Source organism: Pseudophryne corroboree, chromosome 3 (genome assembly GCF_028390025.1).
Source record: "Pseudophryne corroboree isolate aPseCor3 chromosome 3, aPseCor3.hap2, whole genome shotgun sequence".
NCBI lineage: Eukaryota > Metazoa > Chordata > Amphibia > Anura > Myobatrachidae > Pseudophryne > Pseudophryne corroboree.
In genome coordinates this window covers 587,968,475-587,995,794 of record NC_086446.1, presented here as the reverse complement: position 1 = coordinate 587,995,794, position 27,320 = coordinate 587,968,475, and the positions used below count along the sequence as shown (strand labels likewise).

The 27,320-nt window shown below is 41.7% G+C and overlaps 1 protein-coding gene across 4 annotated transcripts in view; it reads right to left on the bottom strand.

Annotated features, from left to right (window-relative positions):
* Positions 1 to 27,320, bottom strand: part of LRRC20 (leucine rich repeat containing 20) — a 1,148,610-nt gene that overhangs the window by 330,027 nt on the left and 791,263 nt on the right. Inside the window, exon 5 of one of the 4 annotated variants that reach the window (XM_063961451.1) lies at positions 6,396 to 6,480. The exons of 2 other annotated variants lie outside the window; for them this stretch is intronic. In XM_063961451.1, the coding sequence (XP_063817521.1) occupies positions 6,461 to 6,480 (20 nt within the window). In that variant the 3' untranslated portion in view covers positions 6,396 to 6,460. Of the gene's footprint in view, positions 1 to 6,395; positions 6,481 to 11,221; positions 11,260 to 27,320 lie in introns of those variants that run through there. One more of the 4 variants, XM_063961450.1, reaches the window with a different exon arrangement.

Sequence of the window (27,320 nt, the reverse complement as noted above, 5' to 3'; positions counted from 1 at the left end):
CACTCCTCTTTGTGGCTGTTTCATAACTGTGCTGGTTGCCCTCACGAGTGGTGATAAATATTGTCGGATGGTGCGGCACTCCAGTCAGAAAAATTACTCATGTAAGCAAAATAAATTGCAATTTATTTTGCTTACATGAGTAATTTTTCTGACTGGAGTGCCGCACCATCCGACAATATATATATATATATATATATATATATATATATATATATACATACATACATACACATTTTGCCATCCCCATCTTGGCACGAAGTATAACATTTTACATCATCTGACATGTGATAGTACACATGTAGTCTATCAACTTATTTGTCCCTGCGGGTTATCCTATGTTGGGAAAACCCAGAGGAAATGTAAAGAAAGAATGAGCGCACATCGCTCATCTATTCATTTAGCTTTGGCTAATGGGACAAGTGATCAGCCAGTCACTCATCACTTTCTTGCTGCTAAACATCCTTTGCATAGTTTGAGATATAGAATGATCGACCATATCCCTCCATTACGGAGGGGTGGTGATCGTAATTCGTTACTGATGAGGAGGGTAGCAGAATGGATCCATAGATTAAATGTAATCGCTCCTAAAGGTTTAAATTATATGATACCATGCTCAAGTTTTGTTTAAATATTATATTAATGTATCTTTTTACTATGAGGGGTTAATAGGTTGTGTTATGCTGACCTCTTAATGTGCTTAGAGATATATATATATACATATTTTGTATTGTATTGATCTATACATATGTGCTCAGAGATATATACTGTATATACATTTTTGTATTGTATTGATCTACATCTGTGCTTTGGGGAACCATCAGCTAATGTTTTGACTGGTGCTTCTCCGATGCCAGTCTAGTATATCACAATGTTGCACTTCTATATTGATCATGCGTAGCCGTATCATTGATTTTTTGTTTAGCCGTTGCTATGATGACTTGTGCTAGACATGCATGTGCGCGCTGACGTCATGTGTCCACGCCAGTGGTCCGAGTCGGGCTCCTGCACTGGAGATCGCGCCCAATCTGTGTGTGTCCACATTTTGTTCTTGGGGTTATAAGGTAAGCTTGATTTGTACTTTGTTTATTCCTGACGGAAATCTTATGGGGATTGAAATGTTGAATACTTGACCTCTGTGTCCGTGAGTTTCTTTTGAAAAATCGTTTCTGAGTGCCGCACCACTACTGTTGTGTGTATATATATATATATATATATACATATACACAGTGCCCTCCAAAACACATTAATAATCCAAGTTAGAATACAGGCAGAACTCAGTACTTCCAATTTAACGAAAATTTTTATACAAGCACTATATCAATTACATGATCTGGCATGGTGCCAGTCCAGCACAGGCAAATTAGACAACATGCATATATCTGGAAAAAAGCCCCCTGCTGATAGCTCCCTGCAATAGCCAGTCGCGCACAGGAAAAACCTACAAAAGATGGACGGGGTGGTTGTGATGACCAATGTTTTAGAGGAAAAAGAAAGACACAAGTTGAAACTCATAAAGGCATGGAATGAGAAGTTAACCATCACATTTCACCGCACCACAACTACAACTGAAACAAATGAGCCAGCCCAGAAGCAGCCAGAGGGTTGACTGGCCAAGAAAAATACTGTGTTCATGGATAGACCAACTAAGGAGCCAGAGAAAAAGTATAGCTGGGCAATTCTTCCTCTAGGACCCCCCCAATCAGCATCTTCAATTCCACATGAAGCCCCCTGGAGTTCAGCAAGCAGGATATGAGGAATCTGTGCTGACAGCTACAGCTGTACCTTGAGACATGCACTGGATGCCTGGGGCTGCAGGATCCTCTCCAATGTGATGTTCTCAGAGAGTGGTCACCCAGAGGAGTACTACAAGAGCCTGAGTTAATACACAAAAACTACAAGGAAATGCTGCAGCTGCTGGAAGTATGCTGTAGGTATGATACTAAGCAAGCCAAAAAGCTGTTAGAAGACATGAATAGCATGCAGGCGCTGGGAGGCTTAGCTGCCAAGAAGGAAGAAGGAAAAAGAGCAGTGGAGAGAAGGGCAGGTGAGCCTGAATAAGATGGAGGTAGAGATAAAAGGTGAGGGAAGAGACATGAGCCAGTATTTACTAAAAATCCGAGTTTGGCCGATTTGTGTTTTTTTTTTCTAAGTCCCAATCTGGGAATTCACTAAGCAGAAAACTCGGCAGTGTCTGGTCTATTTGTAATGGTTTGATTGGCAAAGTTCTGAAATACGAATGAATAGACCATCAGTCAAACGCGGCTGTTATTTCATACAATACGGGCATTCACTATTCATTCGTATTTGGGTGTTAGTCTCTGAGTGCTCAAGTGCGGGTCTATTTTTTTTCGATTCGTTAAAAAAAGCAGCAAAAAAATAGACCTGCTTTTTCCAGTTGAGTTTGGATAACCATGCACGGATCAGTGAGATCTGTGCATGGTTATCTATTGGAAAGGGTCTGTTTAGTGTAAAAACAGAAAAAAAAATGCGTGGGGTCCCCCCTCCTAAGCACAACCAGCCTCGGGCTCTTTGAGACGGTCCTGGTTGAAAAAATATGGGGGAAAAAATGACAGGGGTTCCCCCATATTTGATCAACCAGCACCGGGCTCTGCGCCTGGTCCTGGTTCCAAAAATACGGGGGACAAAAAGCGTAGGGGTCCCCCGTATTTTTGAAACCAGCACCGGGCTCCACTAGTCAGAGAGATAATGCCACAGCCGGGGGACACTTTTATATAGGTCCCTGCGGCCCTGGCATTAAATCACTAACTAGTCACCCCTGGCCGGGGTACCCTGGAGGAGTGGGGACCCCTTAAATCAAGGGGTCCCCTTCCTACAGCCACCCAAGGGCCAGGGGTGAAGCCCGAGGCTGTCCCCCCAATCCATGGGCTGCGGATGGGGGTCTGATAGCCAAGTGTAAAATAAAAGAATATTGTTTTTTGCACAAGAACTACAAGTCCCTGCAAGCCTCCCCCGCAAGCTGGTACTTGAAGAACCACAAGTACCAGCATGCGGGGGTTAAACGGGCCCGCTAGTACCTATAGTTCTTCTGCAAAAAAAATACCCAAATAAAAACAGGACACACACACATTGAAAGTACAACTTTATTACTTACATTCCGACACACACATACTTACCTATGTTCAGATGCAGACTCGGCCCACGTCTCGACGTCGATTCCAGGGTACCTGAAAATAAAATTATACTCCCCTAAATCCAGTGTGTCGTGTCCTTTTTTAATAATCCACGTACTTGGCAAAACAAAAAAATGGAAACCCGACCATGCACTGAAAGGGGTCCCATGTTTACACATGGGACCCCTTTACCCGACTGCCAGGACCCCCCTGACTCCTGTCAAAGAGGGTCCCTTCAGCCAATCAGGGAGCGCCACATCGTGGCACTCTCCTGATTGGCTGTGTGCTCCTGTTGTGTCTGTGAGGCAGCACACGGCAGAGATACAATGTAGCGCCTATGTGCTCCATTGTAGCCAATGGTGGGAACTTTGCGGTCAGCGGTGAGGTTACTTTCGTTCAACCGCTGACCGCAAAGTTCCCACCATTGGCTACAATGGAGCGCATAGGCGCTACATTGTATCTGTGCCGTGTGCTGCCTCACAGACACTACAGGAGCACACAGCCAATCAGGAGAGTGCCACGACGTGGCCCTCCCTGATTGGCTGAAGGGACCCTCTTTGACAGGAGTCAGGGGGGGTCCTAGTAGTCGGGGAAAGGGGTCCCATGTGTAAACATGGGACCCCTTTAAGTGCGTGGTCAGGTTTCCGTTTTATTATTTTGCCAAGTACGTGGATTATACAAAGGTCTGATTCTACACTGGATTATGCGAGTATAATTTTTTTCACAGGTACCCCAAGGATTCTACATGGAGAAGAGGACCGAGCCTCATGGGAACATAGGTAAGTATGTATGTATGGAGGTGTGCATGTATGTAATAAACTTATACTTTCACGGTGTGTGTGTCCTGTTTTTTTGGGGTAATTTTTTAGTAGTAGTACTACAGGTACCAGCGGTCCCGAATTTCCACTGCATTCTGGTACTTGTGGTTCTCCAAGTACCAGCTTGCGGGGAGGCTTGCTGGGACTTGTAGTACTGCTACTAAAAACAATATTCACATTTTTACAAAAGGCTATCAGCCCCCCATCCGCCGCCCTTGGATGGGGGGACAGCCTCGGGCTTCAACCCTGGCCCTTGGGTGGCTGGGGGGGGGACCCCTTGATTTAAGGGGTTCCCACTCCTCCAGGGTACCCCGGCCAGGGGTGACTAGTTGGGTATGTAATGCCAGGGCCGCAGAGACCAGTATAAAAGTGTCCCCCGGCTGTGGCATTATGTACCTGGCTAGTGGAGCCCGGTGCTGGTTTCAAAAATACAGGGGACCCCTATGCTTTTTGTCCCCCGTATTTTTGGAACCAGGACCAGGCGCAGAGCCCGGTGCTGGTTGATTAAATATGGGGGAACCCTTGTCATTTTTTTCCCCATATTTTTTCAACCAGGACCGGCTCAAAGAGCCCGAGGCTGGTTGTGCTTAGGAGGGGGGACCCCACGCAATTTTTTTCAGATTTTTAAAGACTTTAATCAACTTTTTAAGGTACACAATGAAGCCCTGCACGGATCTCACAGATCCGGCCGGGATTCCTTGTGTTTTGTCAGGCAGTGTTTTACTCATCACTCCCGTATAACACTGCCTGATATTACGAATCACATCGACATCGGAAAAAATGATTGTGCAAAACTCGGCAGCTTAGTGAATGATCGTATCAGGATTCAAAAAGTTGCAGTAAAATGCACCCGATACCATTCGAGTTCAAACACCCTTCAAAACGGCCAAAACACGAATCTTTGTAAATATACCCCATGGAAAGAAGAGAGATAGAGAGATACTGGAAGATGAATAACAATCCAGGGTATATGTCTCAGTAGAACGGTTCATTGTGCAGTGTTTGGGTGCTTAATAAAGGGTCCCCATACAGCTTGTCTAATCAAGTGAACAAGCTATGGTTACATAATACAGAAACAAGACAACAAAAAACCCCATCACCTATTTAAGGAACTAGCTTACTTATTTGAAACCATATCTATAAAGGTAGCTAATCTGTATGCAAAAGTCCCAAGCCATCTAGACTGTCCAGACAGGCAGCCTGACTTGACTACCACAACTCCACCTGTGCTGTATACACAGAGCAGACCAAAGGTATCGGCACAGACCCTTTTTGTGCCTGTGTGTAGCCAGATCCCCCCATTCTTACATTGAAACAGTGGTTCCATATTGCCTCCTCTGTATTGTAAAGCAAATAAATAGGACAGTCAGCAGCACTCAGGGTATTAACTACTTAGAGACAGATTATGCTAAGATCAACATTTCAATGTAATTGCATTTTCATCAGGATCAAACCTGATGGATTGTTCCCCAAGTGCTGCCAACTGACCTATGTGTGTATGTGTGTATATATATATATATATATATATATATATACACACACACACACACACACTCATATGTATATATAAATATATATACACAAACAAATTAGTGTGTAGTTGATATGCGTAATGTGTAAGCCATCCATCATGCTCTGTTTGCTTGCAATGTTACTGCATGCTTATCTGAAGATAAAGGACAGCAGATGATGACATGTTTGTTATAATATAAGGATGCAAAGATGCTGAAGATTGTTCACATTCCCACTGTTCCAGAAAAATGAGGCACAAATTGGAAAAAATCAGTAGATCGAGAACCATAAGATTCCCCAGTTCATTTTTTTTGTTTAATTTTTTAATGCAGAATTATGAGAATTTTTAAAATTGTTACAGCTGTACTTTAAGTCATATTTTAAGAAATAACTATTTATGTTAAGAAATTTTTGGAAAACATTGACAGCAAAACACAAAAAAAACTATTATTTATTATGTGTTATCAGGTGAGTATTATTTTTTTACATTCAGTTTGATTTTATTTTGTAGTAAAATAACTCCGTAAACACAAAAAATACATAATGGATACTTTACACAAAGTCATGAATATTCAAACGAGAAAGACAAAAGTGGTTCTGCGCCAATAACCTGAATGTTTATGTGTTTGGGGAGCAGCTATAATTCCTGGTAACATTTAGGCTTCAGCATCAGTCATTTATTTTAATCAAGCTTAAACTTTAGTTTCAAAAAGAAGAAAGGTATTATTTTATAAATTGATATCACCTATATATTATCTTCATGTGATTGTATGATGCAGTCTATATCATTCTGTTGTAATACTAGACTGCCCAGCAGTTAATTTCAATCAGTACACATGTTTGTTAATGACAGCAATCACATTTTCTGAGTGACAGCAATCTCTCTCTGTGAAAGTGCTGAATCTGCAGTTAAACACTGGGTGTGGTTACATACCATATATGTACAGTGCGTCCGGAAAGTATTCACAGGGCTTCACTTTTTCCAAATTTTCCCTTCCATCAGTAAGTCCCAGTAGGTCCTGTATGAAATCCTCCTTGTCAGTGCATTTAGATACAAATAGTATATTTTATACCCGTGATACAAAATTTCACATTCTAATACCAGACATATTCAGCACTTCACTTTTTCCACATTTTGTTATGTTACAGCTTTATTTCAAAATGGAATAAATTCATTTTTCCCTCAAAATCATACTCACAAAGGGGGTCATTCCGAGTTGATCGTAGCTGTGCTAAATTTAGCACAGCTACGACTGTTAACTCAGACATGTGGGGGGACGCCCAGCACAGGGCTAGTCCACCCTGCATGTCAGTGCCCCCCCCCCCACACACACAAATACAAAAGAATTGCACAGAGGCGATGCCTCTGTATTTGAGGAGTAACTCCTGGCCAACGCAGCTCCTGCGGCTGGCCGGGTGTTGCTCATCGCTCCCGCTGGCCTTAGCCGCAGCCCACCCCCCAACGGTCTGGCCACGCCTGTGTTGGCCAGACAGCTCCACCTAAATGACGCCTTAACGATGCCGTTCAGCCCCCTCCCGCCTAGCGACCGCCTCTGTCTCATAGGTGATCGCTAGGTAATGAAAGCTGCCATGCGCCGGCACACTGCGGCGCCGGCGCATGCACAGTTCCGACTCGATCGCTGCGCTGCGACAAACTGCAGCGAGCGATCTGGTCGGAATGACCCCCAATACCCCATAATGACATAAAAAAAGTTTATTGGAGATTTTTGCAAATGTATTAAAAATAAAACACTAAGAAATCACATGTACACAAGTATTGACAGCCTTTGCCATGAAGCTCAAAATTGAGCTCAGGTGCATCCTGTTTCCACTGATCATCCTTGAGATGTTCCTACAGCTTAACTGGAGTCCACCTATGGTAAAGTCAGTTGATTGGACATGATTTGGAAAGGCATACACCTGTCTATATAATTTCCCACACTTGACAGTGCATGTCTGAGCACAAACCAAGCATGAAGTCAAAGGAAATGTCTGTAGACCTCCGAGACAAGATTTTTTCGAGGCACAAAGCTGGGGAAAGGTACAGAAAAATATCTGTTGTTTTGAAGGTCCCAATGAGCACAGCGGCCTCCATCATCCGTAAATGGAAGAAGTTCGGAACCACCAGGAATCTTGCTAGAGCTGGCTGGCCAACTAAACTGAGTGATTGGGGGAGAAGGGCCCTAGTTGGGAAGGTGACCAAGAACCCGATGGTCACTCTGTCAGAGTTACAGCATTCCTCTGTGGAGAGAGGAGAACCTTCCAGAAGGACAACCATCTCTGCAGGAATCCACTAATCAGGCCTTTATGGTAGAGTGGCCAGACGGAAGCCACTCCTTCGTAAAAAGCACATGGCAGCCCACCTGGAGTTTGCCAAAATGCACCTGAAGGACTCTCAGATCATGAGAAACAAAATTCTCTGGTCTGACGAGACAAAGATTGAACTCTTTGACGTGAATGCCAGGTGTCATATTTGGAGGAAACCAGGCACCGCTCATCACCAGGCCAATATCATCCCTACAATGAAGCATGCTGCTGGCAGCATCATTCTGTTGGGATGTTTTTCAGTGGCAGGAACTGGGAGACTAGTCAGGGAAGAGGGAAAGATGAATGCAGCAATGTACAGAGACATCCTAGATGAAAACCTGCTCATGACCCCAGACTGAGGCGAAGGTTCATCTTTCAGCAGGACAACGACCCTAAGCACACAGCCAAGATATCAAAGGAGTGGCTTCAGGACAACTCTGTGAATGTTCTTGAGAGGCCCAGCCAGAGACCAGACTTGAATCTGATTGAACATCTCTGGAGAGATCTGAAAATGGCTGTGCACCAACGCTTCCCATCCAACCTGATGGAGCTTGAGAGGTGCTGCAAAGAGGAATGGGCATAACTGCCCAAAGATAGGTGTGCCAAGCTTGTGGCATCATATTCAAAAAGACTTGAGACTGTAATTGCTGCTAAAGGTGCATCAACAAAGTATTGAGCAAAGGCTCTGAATTCTTCTGTACATGTGCTTTCTTTTTATTTTTAATACATTTTCAAAAATCTCAAAAACACTTTTTTTCATGTTGTCATTATGGGGTTTTGTGTGTAGAATTTTGAGGGAAAAAATTAATTTACTCCATTTTGGAATAAGGCTCTAATATAACAAAAAGTGGAAAAAGTTAAGCGCTGTGAATACTTTGAGGATGCACTGTATTGCAGATAAAAGGAAAGGGGAGGTGCGCTGGGCTGCCCACCCTATTATTAAAGATATTAAGAGGGGCTATCATGCTAAGGCTTCTAACTCTATGATGGAGGAAAAGAGATGTTGATGCACACTACTAGCACTAAGAACACTGACAGTAAAAATTATTTAGATAAACCCTCAAAATTAACATGAAGTATAAGTGAAGTTCTTAGCATACATTTGCGCAAATATGTGGGCCCATGAACTGCAGCCAGGTGACTTCATTCTATGGGTTCCTAACATCTCTAACACTATCACATTATCTGAATAATAGTGCCCTTATTAATGTGTGATCTGAAATGTAGGAACCTATGCTAATTAAAATGCCTGAGGGTAAATAGGAGGGGTGCCAATACCAGAGTGAAGGAGCCGCTTCAAGTGTACAATATATACACACATACAGAAGAAATGGCCAAACTCTAAAAATCCTGCGTTTGGCCCATCTCCTATAATAAATATATGATATAATATAGGTATTCTAGGAAATGGTGCTGACAGATGAATATTCATTCATTCTCGGAAAGCATATGCAGACCACCCATAATTGCCTGCAGCACATATAGTCATTGTGCTTTGCATGAGCAACCTATGGTTCAAAAAAATAATATAACTGAAACTTGTAATATTATGTAAATCATTTTGCCCTGATAATTTAGCACCTGTAAGTATTTTCTATAAATAGTCCAAATTCTTTTAGTAGAACAGTCTAATATATTTAGATTAAACAAAGAGGCACTTTTTAATATAAGAATTACAGGGTCATTAAAATGAAAAAAACAAACAAAAAAAAACAGTTTACCTTCTTTATTCAGGAACACCTGCTACAGCAATCTCTGGTCTAACCACATAAAAAAAATGTCAGCTGTTTAAAGGCTATCCATCCAGTTAATAATCTGTAAATTAACGTTTACAGTAATGATTTTCTACCTCAAATTACAATGTGTGTACATTATTCATTGTAATACTAGATGTGATATTGGCTCTAAAACCACTGTGCTACAGTACATATTACTGTAAAATCAGAAAAATAATATTTATGTACTGTAAAATAATCATAAAATAAAAATATAGGGTAACTTTGCACAGTGAACTTTATATATTGATGCTGTACTCTATGGAATTTTCAGGTAATTTAGGTCAATCAAATTGCAGACTATGGTGTAATTTACACAGATGGCTATGATTTCCCAAATGCTATTGTTGACCTCATAGAATTTGCGAGATAGCTACACTAGAATATACACTATGTAATCTAAGCATTGATGCAAAAGTACTGTAAATGTCAGCGGTTTTTCCAGAGAAATTGCATGTGTTACTGTATGTACGTGTTCTGCCTAAGAAAATCTGATGTGTGGGCAGAAGTTCAAGCATAGTGATTAATATCTTGTATATAAACTTCTGAAGGAATTTTGGGAGATAAGCGTATTAAGCACCAAAGTGGAATTATCCAGATCACATTCAGTAAGGAGGAATGCATTTTTCCTTTCTTCTACTGCTTATAACATACACTATGTCTATGTATATCAATGGGCAAAACCACCATACTTACTGTACACAAAAAATCTTCCTAATTGTAAATTTTCAGAAACCAGAAGTGGTCTAAAATTACAGCTATTTCAAGGTATTGTGTGCTCAACAAAGTTATAGGGCTAAGGAGCCCATTTATTATCAGGTTATTGATCGTTAGAATTTGATATCGCTATAATTTCCTATTTGCTTATAACTATGATTACTTATCGCCACTATCTGCAACAAAAACATAGTAAGATTGGTTTGTACTATTGATGCAATGTGTAAAAGTAAAGTGATCACATTAGCGACCATATTACTATTTGTTTCCAGGGCCTCTGTGATACTGCACATCTGCAGTCTGCTGACTAAACATATGCAAGTGGTGAGTGCTGGATACCTTTTGTGAAGTGAAGCATATAGGCTGCAATGGCTAATGCCATCTTCAGATTGCATTAGCTAACAGGGCCAAGCCATTACAGAGCTTGGTAAATTCAGCAAGAAAGCAGCCCCATAGGTTTCTGTGTGGGCTGTTGGGAGTCCTCTGTAGATAAATTTGGGGGCTATATATTAGTGGTGATTAGCTCCCCCAAAACGGGTGTTTTCATGTTATACCCCGCAAATAGTAATTAATAAATAGGCCACTAAGAGTTACTGCTGGAAGTGAATGGAGCCACAGCAACAGCAGGATTATGATAATTAGGTAAAATGTATTAAATGAAGTGTGAATTGTTAATGAGACAAGTATCCTGTTTTTCTTAAATTGTTAATACTGACAATTACTTAAAAATGCATACAAAAAAATGTAATATTTATTTCACAGTAGGAGCCAGTAAGCTTTTCTTAAATAGGTAAAAATATATTAGTAATCCACCTTAGATATTGCCATCTAGTAAAGCAAGGTCCTTTTCAGAGGAGAGTTATTTTTGTTTAAAAATAAGTCATTATACTTACAGTATAATAAAAAGCACTTCACCATCTGGGTTATCCTAAATTTTTTATTTAGACACAGCTCTTTTTGCATTCCCAAACACATTTCAAAAGCACTTACATGCATTGCCTGATAAAGAAAATAAACGGTTTACAAGAGTGGCAAATAAATCAACCATAGTAGTACTCTATAAATGATATAACTAGCTATAATATGCTAATAAATTAACAAGCAAAACAGATATCTATGCTGTTATTAATGGAAACTAGATCTTCATTTTTTGGGGCTACACTATAAATATATTAAGGTAAAAGCAGAAATAAAAAGAGCTAACGTAAATGTTTCTAAAACAACTGCCAAGCTATCGATAGCTTAAGTATGCAATCACACACAGGAGACCACTGATCTACAACTGAAGCCAAGAGTTGTCATTTCTCACCCTTAAACCAGAGACACAATCAGGAATTAATGTACATACTGTATGCATTTATTACCATATATAAGAGCTGCATACACAGTAAAAAGTTTCTAGAAAGCTGATTGGTAGATGGTGCTGGCCCTTCACCAATCACAGTGGTGAGAGGTCTTCATGCATTGGCTGCCTTAACAAGCTGATTAATATTTCCAAATTGGTATTAATAATGAGACTTATCACAACAAGCAGCATATCTTGTTTAGTACTGCTGTGATACTAATATGCCACTGGAATTTAACATTACTTACCTCTCTGGTGAGGTCCAGTGATGTCCCCCTCCTCGGTGGTGTCCTCAACTTTGTTGACAACATGCTACAGCTGCCAGCAACAGGCTGCAGTGCATGTGCATTACACTTTCATCTGGTGGGGACCCAGCAATGTCTGGAAGGCTTTGCTGAAGCCAGAAAGGCTGCTGCTGGATCCCCAGTGCGGGTCATGGGGGCTGATGACTCTCACTATATTTAAATAGCATAAGCGGCAGAGAGGCAAACAGTGGTAAGCAAATATTAAATGGGGACCTAAATGTTTTTAGTTTCTCTGTGACTTGAAGAAACTTAACAGCTAATTATTCACTCAAACGATACTGATATTAAGATACATAAGAGCATAAAAGAACCGTTTTATACCAACAGCTATCCATATATTGTTTCTGCCTACTTGCCCAGTCTAAATGGCACACAATATGATGTTTTCAATAAAATATTAAAAATCTGTTTTTTTGTTATTCTGTCTTATGGTTTATGTGTGAACCCAATGCTTAATAGCAACATTAACAATGCCCAGTGTAAGTGTCTAGCATTCCTTCTTTGGACTGGGGAGACTGGGCAGAGCAGGCTTGCAACCACACAATACTGAATTCCAAAGTCAGAATTCCATTGAGGATGAGAAACCTTAAACTTTTATGGCTATAGATAAGGGGCGAGGAAAGTTGTGTTGATAGATGACAAATCAGGATTAACAAGTCTCACTTTTTTCCAAAGGCAAAGTTGCCCGATTACAATATTACATATTGTGTACAGATTAACAACACTGTTTAGTTCTGTAATATCCCAAAATATGAGTATATGTAGTAACATGAACACAGAGCAACTTTTGTCAGACTAATAAAGTTACTCAATACTCAAACTAAAGATTGATGCAACCTCATTGTAGCAGTTATGTATATTATTCCTTATAGACTGCACAAATGCACATAATAAATCAAGATACAGTAACAAACATACAAAGGTTCTTATTTGCAAGTTCCTGAGGGCCCACCTCCTCTTCTAGGTATCACCTTACAGACTATTCATTTACACATGTAACACATTATACTGCACAGGACTACAATGTATTTTCTATAGCGCATTGCTGTTATTAATGCAATACATTATAATGTATGTACTAGCAGCATTTACTATATAACACACTTGCCTTACACACTTTCTTAACTCCCACAACTTATTGGACCCACTTCAGTCAGGCTTTCGTGCCCAACACTCCACAGAGACGGCACTGACCAAAGTAGTGAATGATCTAGCCACTGCTAGATCGAAAGGCCATTACACACTTCTTATTCATCTAGATCTCTCTGCTGCTTTTGACACTGTTGACCACTCTCTTCTCATACAAACACTACAATCCCTAGGTCTTCAGTACACAACCCTTGGTTCTCATCCTACCTACAGTATCTAATCACTCTTTCAGTGTTCACTTCTCTGATTCTACCTCTTCTTCTCTACCTCTATTAGTTGGAGTACTGCAAGGCTCAGTCTTGGGTCCTCTGCTGTTCTCAATCTATACCTCATCTCTAGGTAAACTAATCAGCTCCTTCAGATTTCAGTATCATTTGTATGCTGATGATACTCAAATCTACCTATACTCCCCAGATTTATCACAATCTGTATTGGCTCATGTCACTGGATGCCTGTCTGCCATTTCATCTTGCCACCTCAAATTCAACATTTCCAAAACAGAATTAATTATTTTCCCACCAGCCAAGAGTAGTTACCAACCTGATATCTCCATAACTGTTGACAATGCAACTATCCACCCTACCCCACAAGCTCGCTGCCTAGGTGTCATCCTTGACTCTGAACTGTCCTTTGTTCCACACATTCAATCTGTCTAAATCATGTTACATGCACCTAAAAAACATATCCAAAATACGCCCTTATCTTACACAAGACACTGCAAAAACTCTAATACATACACTCATCAACTCCCGCATTGATTATTGTAATAGGCTCCTTACTGGTTTTCCCAAACACAGGCTCTCACCACTACAATCCATTTTAAATGCAGCTGCGAGGCTAATCTTCCTCGCTAGAAATTCTTCGTCTGCTGATCCGCTCTGTCAGTCCCTTCATTGGATACTGGTATTCTACCGTGTTAAAATAGGATTTTAATTACCTACCAGTATATAATTTTCTCGTAGTCCGTAGAGGATGCTGGGGTCCACATTAGTACCATGGGGTATAGACGGGTCCACCAGGAGCCATTGGCACTTTAAGAGTTTGAGAGTGTGGGCTGGCTCCTCCCTCTATACTCCTCCTACCAGACTGAGTCTTGAAACTGTGCCCGAGGAGACGGACATCTTCGAGAGAAGGATTATACACAGATTCACACCAGCCCACACATACAAGGAAAATCAAGCAAACTAGCTTGAAACTCAGCAACTGCTGAAACATTACTTACCAAGTAACAATGCAGTACTTAACTAAAAACAAAGTTGTACTGAACCAAATAACCACTGCTGGAAAACGAAGCACTGGGCGGGCGCTCAGCATCCTCTACAGACTTCGAGAAAAGGATTTACCGGTAAGTAATTAAAATCCTATTTTCTCTTACATCCTAGAGGATGCTGGGGTCCACATTAGTACCATGGGGATGTACCAAAGCTCTTAGAATGGGAGGGAGAGAGCGGAAGCTCCTGCAGGACTGATTGACCAAACTTTAGGTCCTCAGAGGCCAAAGTATCGAACTTGTAGAACTTAGCAAACGTGTTTGACCCTGACCAAGTAGCTGCTCGGCAAAGCTGTAAAGCAGAGACACCCTGGGCAGCTGCCCAGAAAGACCCACCTTACGAGTAGAGTGGGCCTTAACAAATTTCGGAAACGGCAATCCTGCCGTAGAATATGCATGCTGGATAGTGAACCTGATCCAGCGAGAAATCATATGCTTAGAAGTAGGACACCAAATTTTATTGGGATCATACAGGACAGAGTACGATTTTCTGTGATGAGCAGTTCTCTTCACATAGATCCTCAAAGCCCTCACAACATCCAAGGACTTTGATGTAATCGAGGAGTCAGTAGCAACTGGCACCACAATAGGTTGGTTGATATGAAAAGCCGACACAACCTTCGGAAGGAACTGCTGACGCATCCAGAGCTCAGCTCTATCTTCAAGGAAGATTAAATAGGGGCTCTTACAGGACAAAGCCCCCAATTCCGACACACGTCAAGCAGAATCTAAGGCCAACAAGGTGACAAGCCTTCCATGTGAGAAACTTAACCTCAGCCTCCTGTAAAGGCTCAAACCAATCCGAAAGCAGGAACTGAACACCACGTTAGGATCCCAGGGTATCGTAGGCGCCACAAAGGGAGACTGGATGTGCAGAACCCCTTTCAAATAGGTCTGGACCTCAGGGTGGGCAGCCAATTGTTTCTGAAAGAAAATGGATAAGGCCAAAATTTGGATCTTTATGGATCCCAAATGCAGACCCATATCCACACCTGCTTGCAGGTAGAGGAGAAACCGTCCAAGTTGAAACTCCACCGTAGGAAGTTTCTTGGATTCACACCAAGACACATATTTGTTCCAAATGCGATGGTAATGTTTAGACATTACCCCTTTCCTAGCTTGCATCAGGGGAGTAATAACCTTGCTTGGAATACCCTTTTGAGTTATGATCTGGCGTTAAACCACCATGCCGTCAAACGTAGCCACGGTAAGTCCTGATAGGCGAATGGCCCCTGTTGCATAAGGTCTTCACGAAGAGGAAGAGGCCACGGATCTTCCAGCAGTAGGTCCAGCAGATCCGCGGACCAAGCTCACCTTGGCCAGTCCGGAGCAATGAGAATTGCCTGAATCCTTGTTCTCTTTATGAGCTTTAGAATTCTTGGAATGAGTGGAAGTGGAGGGAACACATACACTGACTTGAACACCAACAGAGTTACCAGGGCATCCACCGGCACTGCTTGTGGGTCTCTCAACCTGGAACAGTACCTCCGAAGATACTTGTTGAGATGTGAGGCCATCATGTCTATTTGAGGCATGCCCCAACGACTGGTCACGTCTGTGAACACCTCCGGATGGAGGCCCCATTTTCCTGGATGGAGATCGTGTCTGCTGAGTAAATCTGCTTCCCAGTTGTCCAATCCTGGAAAAAAGATCACTGACAGCGCCAACGCGTGCCTTTCTGCCAAGAAGAGGATTCTTGTCACCTCTGACATCGTAGCCCTGCACTTTGTTCCTTCCTCTCGGTTTATGTAGGCCATCGTCGTCACATTGTCTGACCGTACTTGAATGTCCCGATCTTGTAGAAGATTAGCCACTTGTAGAAGATTAGCCACTTGGAGAAGACCGTTGTACACGGTTCTTAGTTCCAGAATGTTTAATGGAAGAATGATTTCCTGATTTGACCATCTTCCCTGGAAGGTTTCCCCTTGGGTGACCGCTACCCAACCTCTGAGACTTGCATCCATGGTCAGAAGGATCCAGTTCTGGATTCCGAACCTGCGGCCCTCCAGAAGGTGAGGCAATTGCAACCACCAAAGGAGAGAAATCCTTGCCTTCGTTGAGAGACGTATCTTCTGGTGCATGTGCAGTTGAGATCCCGACCATTAGTCTAGGACAGGCATGTCCAAACTGCGGCCCTCCAGCTGTTGTGAAACTACATATCCCAGCATGCCCTGACACAGTTTTGCTGTCAGAGAATGCTAAAGCTGTGTCAGGGCATACTGGGATGTGTAGTTTCTCAACAGCTGGAGGGCCGCAGTTTGGACATGCCTGGTCTAAGAGATCCAGCTGGAAGGGTCGAGCATGGAATCTACCATGCTGTAGAACCTCGTAGGAGGCAACCATCTTCCCCAGAAGGCGAATGCACTGATGAACCGATACCCAGGCAGGTTTCAAGACATCCCGGGCCATGGATTGAATCACCAACACTTTTTCCCTTGGAAGAAACACACTCTGCACTTCCATGTCGAGGACCATCCCCAGGAAAGACAATCTCCTTGTCGGCTCCAGATGTGATTTTGGAAGGTTCAGGATCCAACCGTGATTCCTCAGCAGTTGAGTCGTAAGAGCAATGGACTGCAATAACCTCTCCCTGGACACTGCCTTTATCAGTAGATCGTCCATGTATGGAATTATGTTCACTCCCTGCCTGCGGAGGAGAACCATCATCTGAAAGTGACTGTCCAACAGTGCAAAAAGGAGATAAGCCTGATGTGGCTGCCAAATTGGAATGTGTACGCATCCTTGATATCCAGGCATACAAGAAACTCCCCCTCCTCCAGACCTGAGATCACTGCTCTCAGAGATTCCATTTTGAATTTGAACTCCCTCAGATAGGGGGTTTAACGATTTCAAATTCAAAATTGGCCTGACCGAACCATCCGGTTTCGGTACCACGAAAAGGTTTGAATAGTAACCCTTGTTGTGCATATGAGGTGGAACTGGGACAATGACCTGTGACCCTTCAAATTTTTGGATGGTTTCCTGTAGGATAGCCCTGTCTGCAAGCAAAGCTGGTAAGCCTCAATTTGAAGAATTGGGGAGGCGGGAGTTCTTGAAAATCCAGCCTGTACCCCTGGGACACAATATCCTGTACCCAGGGGTCCAGACTGGATGACACCCACACATGGCTGAATCATCTGAGCCTCGCCCCCCGCCACCTCCTCCAGGTCGTGCGGGCCACCGTCATGCTGAGGATTTTGATGCACCAGAAGCAGGCTTCTGGTCCTGGGAGCCTGCAGTAGCAGTTTTTTTGGATTTTGCCCACCCTTCTCTAAAGAAGGTGTTATGCGGCTTGTTCTTTCTTGTTTTAGGAGTCCAAAAGGACTGTGATGTAGCTGAAGAATAGGGTTTCTCAGTAGCAGGCGCAGCTGAAGGAAGAAAAGGTGACTTACCCGCAGTTGCCGTGGAAATCCACGCATCTAGCGCTTCCCCAAATAGAGCCTGACCTGTGTAGTCCTCTACAAGCCGAGACCGACATGGAAGATATCCCTGCAGCCATCGAACCCAGGTCTTTCATTGAATCCACCGTAAATCCCGCAGAATCCTGTATGTTTCGTAAGAACAATTCAACGTCACTTTTATCCATTGTATCCAATTCCTCAAGTAACGTGCCAGACCACTTTACTATAGCTTTAGAAATCCATGCACAGGCAATGGTAGGCCGTAGTATCGCCCCCGAAGCCGTGTATATGGATTTGAGCATAGTGTCAATTTTGCAATCAGCCGCAGCAGTGTCTTTTAATGCAGCAGATCCCGGGACAGGTAAAACCACCTTCTTTGACAGTCTGGACACCAATGCGTCAACTATGCGTGGGTTTTCCCATTTCTTTCTATCCTCCTCAGGGAAGGGGAATGCCACCATAACTTTTCTGGGGATCTGGAATTTTTTCTCTGTGTTTTCCCAGGATTTTTCAAATATAGCATTTAACTCTTTAGACGCAGGAAAGGTTAGCAAGGCTTTCTTATTATCCGTGATGTAAGCCTCCTCAACCTGCTCAGGTATTGTGTCAGCAATATTTAACACACATCTAATGGCTTCAATCATCAACTGCACCACCTTTGCAAGAGATGACGCCCCCCTCAGCATGTCCCCATCACTGTCAGAGTCGGTATCCGTGTCATTTTGCATAATCTGAGCAAGAGCACGCTTTTGAGAGTGAGCGCCAGGGGGCCCTGACTGTGCCGACCCGGACCAAACAGCCATAGTGTTCTGTAAAACCTGAGTTGCAGTTTCATTCTGTGCTAACCTAGCAGAAATCTGAGAGATCATACTCTTAATAGAGGTTAACCACTCAGGTTCTCTTTTGGAATCTATGCTAAACCAGAGCAATCCTGATTATATGGAATGGGATCATCCTGAGAGGACATATCCTCTGCAGCATATGACACAGAGTCCCTAGACATGGCTTCTTGTGAGACAGCAAACACCCCCACACACACACAGGGAAATGGCAGACAGAGTTTCCCTAACGAGAATGCCAAGAGAGACACAGAGATTGGAGCCAACCCACACACAGCACTTATTAAAATAAATAGGTTACCTTAATAGGTTACACTGTCTATTACACAGCCTCCCCCTCCCCTTCTACAACCTGCACTCCATACCCTGTTGCCGCCATCTTCACACTGGCTCCCCGCTTGCCAGGGGGGGCGGTGACTAACTCGCCACTGAAGTCTTCTGCCTCTGTAAGGGGGTTGGCGGCATGCTGCTGGGGTGAGCGATCCCCTGTGGCGGTTAACATTCGATCCCTTCAGGAGCTCAGTGTCTTGTCAGCGGAGATAGTGGCTCAGACACCTTAGAGCGGACACTACTCCCCCCTTAGTCCCACGAAGCAGGGAGGCTGTTGTCAGAGTGACCGAGTGACACAGTGACAGATGCCAGTCCTGGACACCAAGATGACGACTTACGCGTTTCTCCACCTTTAAACAAGTCAGCGGCTTCTTCAGAGACGTTCACAAACATCTCTGAAGAAGCCGCTGACTTGTTTAAAGGCGGAGAAACGTGTAAGACGTTATCTTGGTGTCCAGGACTGGCATCTGTCACTCGGTCAATTCATCCTCTGAAAAGCTCGTTGTTTGGACCCTCCGGATATGGCACCAATAATGTGTTGAAGACACCAGGAGCCGGGAGTCCCCGAAACTGTCCCCTGCTGGGAGCTGGGCGTTACGCAAAAGGTGATTTAAATACAGATGTGCTACATTGTTTCAAACATCTTTGACTAAAGCCTCTGTCCAAGTCTAATCCGTATATTAACATTGTTACCACCTTTAAACTGGACAAAGAATTATTAATTTCAGTGCACTGAAAAAGTTACCACCACAGCTGATTCTAACTGCATGAAGTCTTATACCACCTTGGACTTTCAAACCATCTGTGCATGATTATTAATCAGTTAAATCAACAATTAAGTTGCAATTGTGAGGCATTTTAGGTTATCATGTGCAATCAATGCCGGTACTTGTACACTTTTTATATATCTAGTCTGGTAGGAGGTGCAGGGAGGGAGGAGCCAGCCCACACTCTCAAACTCTTAAAGTGCCATTGGCTCTTGGTGTACCCATCTATACCCCATAGTACTAATGTGGACCCCAGCATCCTCTAGGATATAAGAGAAATATAAAATACTTTTACTTACATACAAGGCTATTAACCAAACTGCACCATCATACATCTCCTCACTCATCTCAAAATATCTCCTTACCAGAACTCTCCGCTCTGCACAAGATCTGCATCTCTCATCTACATGGATTACCGATTCCCACTCAAAATTACAGGACTTTATCAGGGCTTCACCCATCTGTGGAATGCCCTCCCACGCACAATAAGACTCTCCTCCTTTAAACATTCCCTGAAAACTCATCTCTTCAGGCAAGCCTACCAAATTCCAGACACACCCACATAACCTTCAATGCTTCCCTATCCAGTTACATCCTCTCTGTACAGTCCACATAATCTCACATATTTTGTCTTCCAACATTGCTGGGTGATATCATACAACCCATTAAGAACCTAGCAATCTGGTGGACCATTATGCAACAGGTAGCATCTATCCTTGTGTATCTAGGCCTATTTCCCTATAGATTTTAAGCTTGCGAGCAGGGCCTTCCTACCTCTATATACAGTATGTCTGTCTTTGCCCAGTTTTGTTCTATAACTGTTGTTCTAATTGTAAAGTGCAACGGAATATGCTGCACTATATAAGAAACTGATAATAAAGAAATAATAAATAAAATATATCTTTATAAAGTGGCCCTGACAGTGCACTCTCTTAATTGTTAACCAAACCTCCATGGTGGCTGGTCACACCCATAAGAATGGGACCCTACTACTGAATTCACCTGGTGGGCCCTTTTTGTCCGAGTCTGACAGCGTGTGTGTGTGTGTGTGTGTGTGTGTGTGTGTGTGTGTGTGTATATGTATATATATATATATATATATATGTGTATATGTATATATATATATATATATATATATATATATATAGAGAGAGAGAGAGAGAGAGAGAGAGAGAGAGTAGAATGTATATCAGGTGGCACTCACGGCTTGAAGAAAAGACCACAGGAATCAACCTGAACGTGTCAACGTTTCAAAGTTTATAATAAACTTTTTCGTCAGGACGAAAAAGTTTTATTATAAACTTTGAAACGTTGACACGTTCAGGTTGATTCCTGTGGTCTTTTCTTCAAGCCGTGAGTGCCGCCTGATATACATTCTACTATATTTGGGGATTTCTTCTTCAATGGAGGGCACCGGCCTTTTACCTGTTCATAGTTTGTTCCCAGTAAGGAGTGCAGCTGACCAGTTCTTTATATATATATATATATATATATATATATATATTTAATGTATTATATACATGGTCGAGGAACATTATTATGACCACTTCCTACATTTGATGTCGGCAGTACATAACCCATGAAGTACATCAAGTGTTGTGAGCTGGCTTGGTGGATATATAAGGTGTGCGATAGGCTATATGCACACATATCACTCATTGGTGTCATGGGTAAACATGGCAATTTATCCAAGTACCAAAAAGGGATGATTATCGGCTTTCAGGCTGTCGAAGTCAAAAATATTACATAGAGAGAACATCCAAACTCCACACTTATGAGTCGCTATGCTTGCGAATATGCACAGCGTGCACAGCAATACATGGTAACATATGCACTCACACTGACATGCCACAAAGATATATTAAACACATATTTCATACAACACATGAATTAAAACATATCAAGCACTAGACATTATAAGGTTTTAAATTATATAATGGAGTATAACGTCATGTATGTGTATTGTTGGAGCGGAGCAAGACAAACATGTCATGCATGGTGTCAAAATTATCAGGAGAATGTGTGTGTCAATTTGATGCCTGTGGTTAAGTTGTAGCTCATTGCAACAATTAGTTATGATCAAATGTAGGAATATGAAGCCACAATTCAACTGAGAACAAAAGAAAGCATGTGGACAGGAAACCAGAGGCCAGCCCCTATGATGTCATCTTCATTGCTTGCATATGAACTGACCAATGACTCATCATGAATGAGAAAGTTCCCTCCCCTGGACCAATAACAGAAGACCTATACTCCCCCAATATACACAGTGTATAGCTGATCCCAAAAACAAAAGCTTCCTGTTTTTCCTGGGTGCTGAGAGAGATGGTGTTTTGTTGATACTCTGTTGCTGAAAGCTGGTGTTGAGGCAGAGCAAAATATGGAGGAAACGTAGCGATTAGTGCATAAAGTGCATTGAGGGAGATGGTAATTGTATGATGGCCGTGTCTGTAATGAATTAGTTTGTAATAACTGCTTCCTGTGTAAATTGTAACCATGTAACTATATATATACTGTACATGTGATATATTGTATACATATCCTTTTAATAACAAATATATACATCAAGGAGCTTTGAAATTCAGAAATGTGTGCGTGTACTTGTTTTCTCTTAAGGGATGTAGTGTTTGCGATGTACAGTGCACTTTTATCGTATATGGTAATAAGATGCGCCTGGCATCCGCAGTATATATTAGAGCTGGCATTTTAAATATTTATTAGAAAGTAATTTGACTCTAACAGATGGGTGCTCGTCCGGGATATCACGTTATTAATGATTGCACTGTACAAACGCGGCTGTGGTCTATCAGCTAAAGATGGATGCATCTTGATGCTGCCGAATCACATCTGTTTGTGTTTTTGTGTTGTCAGTAAGGTGCTGATATGAAATTCAAGGGACAATGTGTTTCTCACAATATTTAAAATGCTACAGCATATTTTTATTGTTGCAAAACAAAGTTCAAATAAGTCATATTGTGTTTGATTTAGATTGGATTGTTTATCTGTTGAGAAAATTTAAAGAATATTTAAAAGTTGGTGCATAGGTATAATATAGCTGTGTTAGCATGCTGAGGCAAATTTGCATACTTTTAAACCCAGGCCTAATGTAACTTTTGGTGCTTGTATAGATTGAGATTTCTTTGTGACAAAAGAGCCGCATGGTCTGTCCTCCATTTTGGGCTAGCCACATGGCCTGTCCACCATCTTGTTCAAGCACACAGATGAGAATAAGGGGGAGGAGCAGTGGCCATTTTAGGAAGGTCACTTTATCCAACTTAGCTAAATTGCTAACTTTCAGTTTCCTTTGTCACAGAGAAACAACATATATGTACAAATCCAACACCATTTATAAGCTACCAATGAATTTATTTAACCCATGCCATAGTTAATTACAAATAGTTTAAATTGGGCCTAGTGAGAGAGAAATTGTGAGATAAATGCTTGACGTGATGTAAGAAATTACATACAGATAAAAAAAAAAGTATTTGTTTTCTCTTTCCAGGATTTGGTAACTCTTTGTTTGCTAGGGTAGGATAGCTATTGAAATGTTAATTAACTTGTTTAACCACTTTAGTCTCTGAGAGAAACTATTCATTCAGTGTGTTTACGAATACATATGAAGGGTTAAAGGGTCTCATAGGAGTGCAGTAAATGGTGTATATATATTATATTATTATATAATGTGTATTTATATCAGTGTATGTTCTGCAAGATAGCTATCCAATCTGAATCATAGCATTTAAATTATAGTCAATAGTCATTATAGATCTGCAAAAAAATCGGATACATTTATTTGCTATATATATTTGAATTAGTGTGTTCAGGGAGTAATTATAAAAAACACGAAACGCAGTTCTGGCCTAAACGTTTAGGTACACACTCAAAAGAGGATTACCTGTGTGGGTGACTTCCGGCGAGTGTAAGGAACAATTGTGTGTTGTGATAGTGAGCAGTAGTATTTTGTTGCTCACATTTATAGTGATATAGTGTGGTATATTAAGTTGCAAACGCAAGGTGTACACTTGGTACGGTATGTGAGGAAAGCGTACAGGAACGCGCACGTGGTGCAGGGACGTGCACAGTCGCATGTTTACGCAAAGTTGCGTGAAGTAGCGAGCGCAAGTTTAACCACACAATAAAAATAAATTTAAACAGTGGGATAAAAGCATGTGTAGTTATACCATAGCAAGTAACTATCCGATTTTAAAAGCAGATTATTATATTTTGTTTAAAGTGTACTACCTCTGGAACAAGCTATCAGTCAAAGGGAGTGATATTTTTCTGTACAGAAAAAAAACATTGTGTATTTGTGTGAGCTGAAAGTAGGAGTGGACGTATTGAACGCCGGGAAAAATTGGGATCCCGTGAGAGACACTGAGTTAGCAGAGGCTCGCGGTGTAAAAGATTCACAACCTTACGTATTGACTGAAGTGGACTAGGTGGTCTAAGTGAACTAGGTGAATTTGTGATAGTGATCGTAGTGCTTATAGATAACAAGTATCTATAGGCTGTGCGTTTGGACCGCACGTCCGTGTGTAATACGTGGCACAATGTGATACCATTTGCATTCTTTTGAGCAAATTGCGTCATCATATGCGCTTTGTAGAAGCAGACGTGATTGTGTAAACAAAGGGGTTTTTCGCTTTTCAGGAAATCTCCCTGGTGGACATTCACTGGAAAGGGTGATCTCATCATACAAATATTCCAGTGGAAAGATACCGAAAAGGAATTTTTTCGCTGATTCTCTCAGGAAAAATATTCCAACAGAACCTGCACCGAAATAAATTACGGTGCTAAAGGGTCCGATAGCAGTCCGAAGGTTGGGTACATCGCGATACCACTATTTACAGTGGGTCGTAGTATAGGCCAGCAGGGACTGTAGCGAGTGAAAGCGCTCGGTAAGAACTTTCACTGTTTCTCTTTGTGCATTTGGGGATTGTGTATAAAAGGCCCACAATGGGAGCCAAGTGCACAAGTGAGAGGCGTTCAGCAGCCAGGGTTCAGGCTGAAGGAGAAGAAGGGCCAAGAGGGTCCGCAAGGTTAGTAATGTGTGGTAAGTATGGTCCACACACAGAGGCTTTTTGTGATGAATGGGGATGTATGACTACTGATGATAAGGCATCATTTCCTAGAGTTGGTGAGTTTGATCCTGAGGTATTGCAGGTAGTATGTCTAACCAAAGTCATATAAGACAAGAACAGAAATATAATAACTGTTTGAACTTGTAGCAACAATAAATAAGTAGAAAAAAAAGAGAAAGCAAGTACACCGCCATATGTGGATGTGGAAGCAGTTACAGCCAGCATACAAACTATAGAAAATAATAAAAATAAAAATATGAAAAATATGAATGTAACCTATATATGTAATAATGAATGTCAAAGTTTTATTTAGGAGGAGTAGGCAACCTGACTGGTTTCAGCCATTTCTAATGCTCACAGAGGAGTATCCAACCAGTAAAAGAGAAGCAGTAGCCTGCAGGGGAAGTGGCTGAGACCAGTGAAACTGGTAAGTATGGAGTCATTCGAGTACATATATAGTAAAACCCAAAAATAAAATAAAAATCAAGTAAGTAATGTCATAAATGGAGAATATTCTGTCCGCACATTAGTATTTCCCAGTAGGAAAGCAGACAGGTAATCCCCGGGTATTTCTTTTAGTTACCACATAAAAAGTATTCATTTCTAGTAATGCCCCTAGTCAAGATGAGCTCAGAAATGTTTGTTGGACCATGTACAGACCCTTAATGAGAAGGATTGAATGATTGACGGAATGAGAAGGATTGAATGAATACTTCAAATGACCTAAAAGCTTGTTGATTTTTTCTTTCTTTTGCAGTACTAGAAAATTCTCCATCTGGATAAGATCACGGGTAAACACTAATTCGGCAAATGGGAGGAACGAAAGAAGTGCAACATTACACTTTGACAAAACCTACTGAAGTTACGATTAGGCCTCTATGATGCTAAACCCTTTTTCTTTTTTTTTACTAGCAGCAGTGGCCCCTGACTAACTTAATCGATAGATATTTTGTTAAATAAGAAATACATATATTGTTCTCCTGCTCAGGAAAGTACAAGGTATGTTAGATACCCTCAAAGACTAATGTTTTATTCCACTGTTCTAGATTCATGTCCATCACAGGTAGAGGAAATGATCTCACAGATACCGGGTTCGCTTTGAACTTAGGATGGACAGGACACTGGATTGATGGCTGAGGTAGTCCCAGTAGTGACAGCATGCACAAGCTTTAAGGGGGGTTAGACCAAGTAGTTAATCAATTCCCCGTAGTGCCCAATCCAGTTGTCATTTTAATAAAATCCTCTCCACCTCTACAAACTTATCTGTCACTAACCTCTATTCTGTTTTCTTCAGTTTTCCTCTTCATCTTTGCGTTCACACAGGGAGGTACAATACATGGACCTGACTCTCCCAAGGTTACGAGTGACAGCCTGAGTATTGTCTCCCAAGCCCTGCATGACTGTTTACAGTCCTTTCAGTCTCAGAGGGGGTCGGTGCTGATACAATATGTTGATGACTTGTTGTGCGCTGATTCATTTGAGTCGTCCCTGGCAGATACAAAGCAGTTTGTTTCGTCTCTTCCAGACAGGACACCAGGTATCAGGGGATAAACTACAGTTGTGTAGGACAAGGGTCAAATACCTGTGACGTAGTACTGGTACATGATTTGACAGTTCATATACCACATGCCTTATTGGTCCTTCAAAGTTCTGCCCGAACCCGGTATGTCTCATCAGCACGATGGCACCAGTATATTACTGTAGTGTACCTTATCATGCACAAAGGGTGGAGGATGAGAATACTGGTGAAGGGAAATTTTGTATAGACACTGATATGCATGATGGTATGGAATATCTGAATCAGACATTTACTACGAGACCAGACATAAGTGACAGCCCATTGATGAACGCAGACCTGATATTTTCTTCTTCTTTTTCTCCTCTAGAGATGTTTTTTTTTAGTTATGCTCATGGTACATGGTAAAGCGTCACCCAGCAATGCCACAGATATAACGTAAGATGAAGCATTGCTGCCAGTCAGGGGTGCCATGAGGAGAGAGAAGTGGGCATTTACATAAAATGGGGGATATATACATGGTAATTAATTCTGGAAGTGGTATCTGGAGCACTTTAAAGTAGGCAGTCACTAACAGATACAGGTGGGGGGGCTTAGTAGGCACATTGCAGAACATACAGAGGGGTTATGTAGCACAAGAAAACAAAAAAAAAATGGGAGGCGGGACAGGAGCTCATTTTGGTTTGTACCAATCAGGGTAAAACATAATTGGGTCTTTCCATGTCAGTTTAACCAGGCTTGTTCACCACCCATCTCAGATTTTTATGACATTTTCTAGTTAAGAGAGAATGTAAAAAAAATATTTCTATCAAATATCTCGACTGTCTGACATTACGTTTATTATATATTGATTTTTCAATGTATTAAATTATTTCCTAATAGCGGCTTCTTTATCCAGTTTATTTGAAGTATGACTGAAGGTTTTTGAAAATACTTAAAAACGCTAGGTTCAATCAACATTAGATATCCCCAAAAATGTTATGTGCTTAACAAAGGTATACATTATTACCACACAAAAAAATCAGCATGGTACTCTGTATCATAGTGGGGGGGAAAA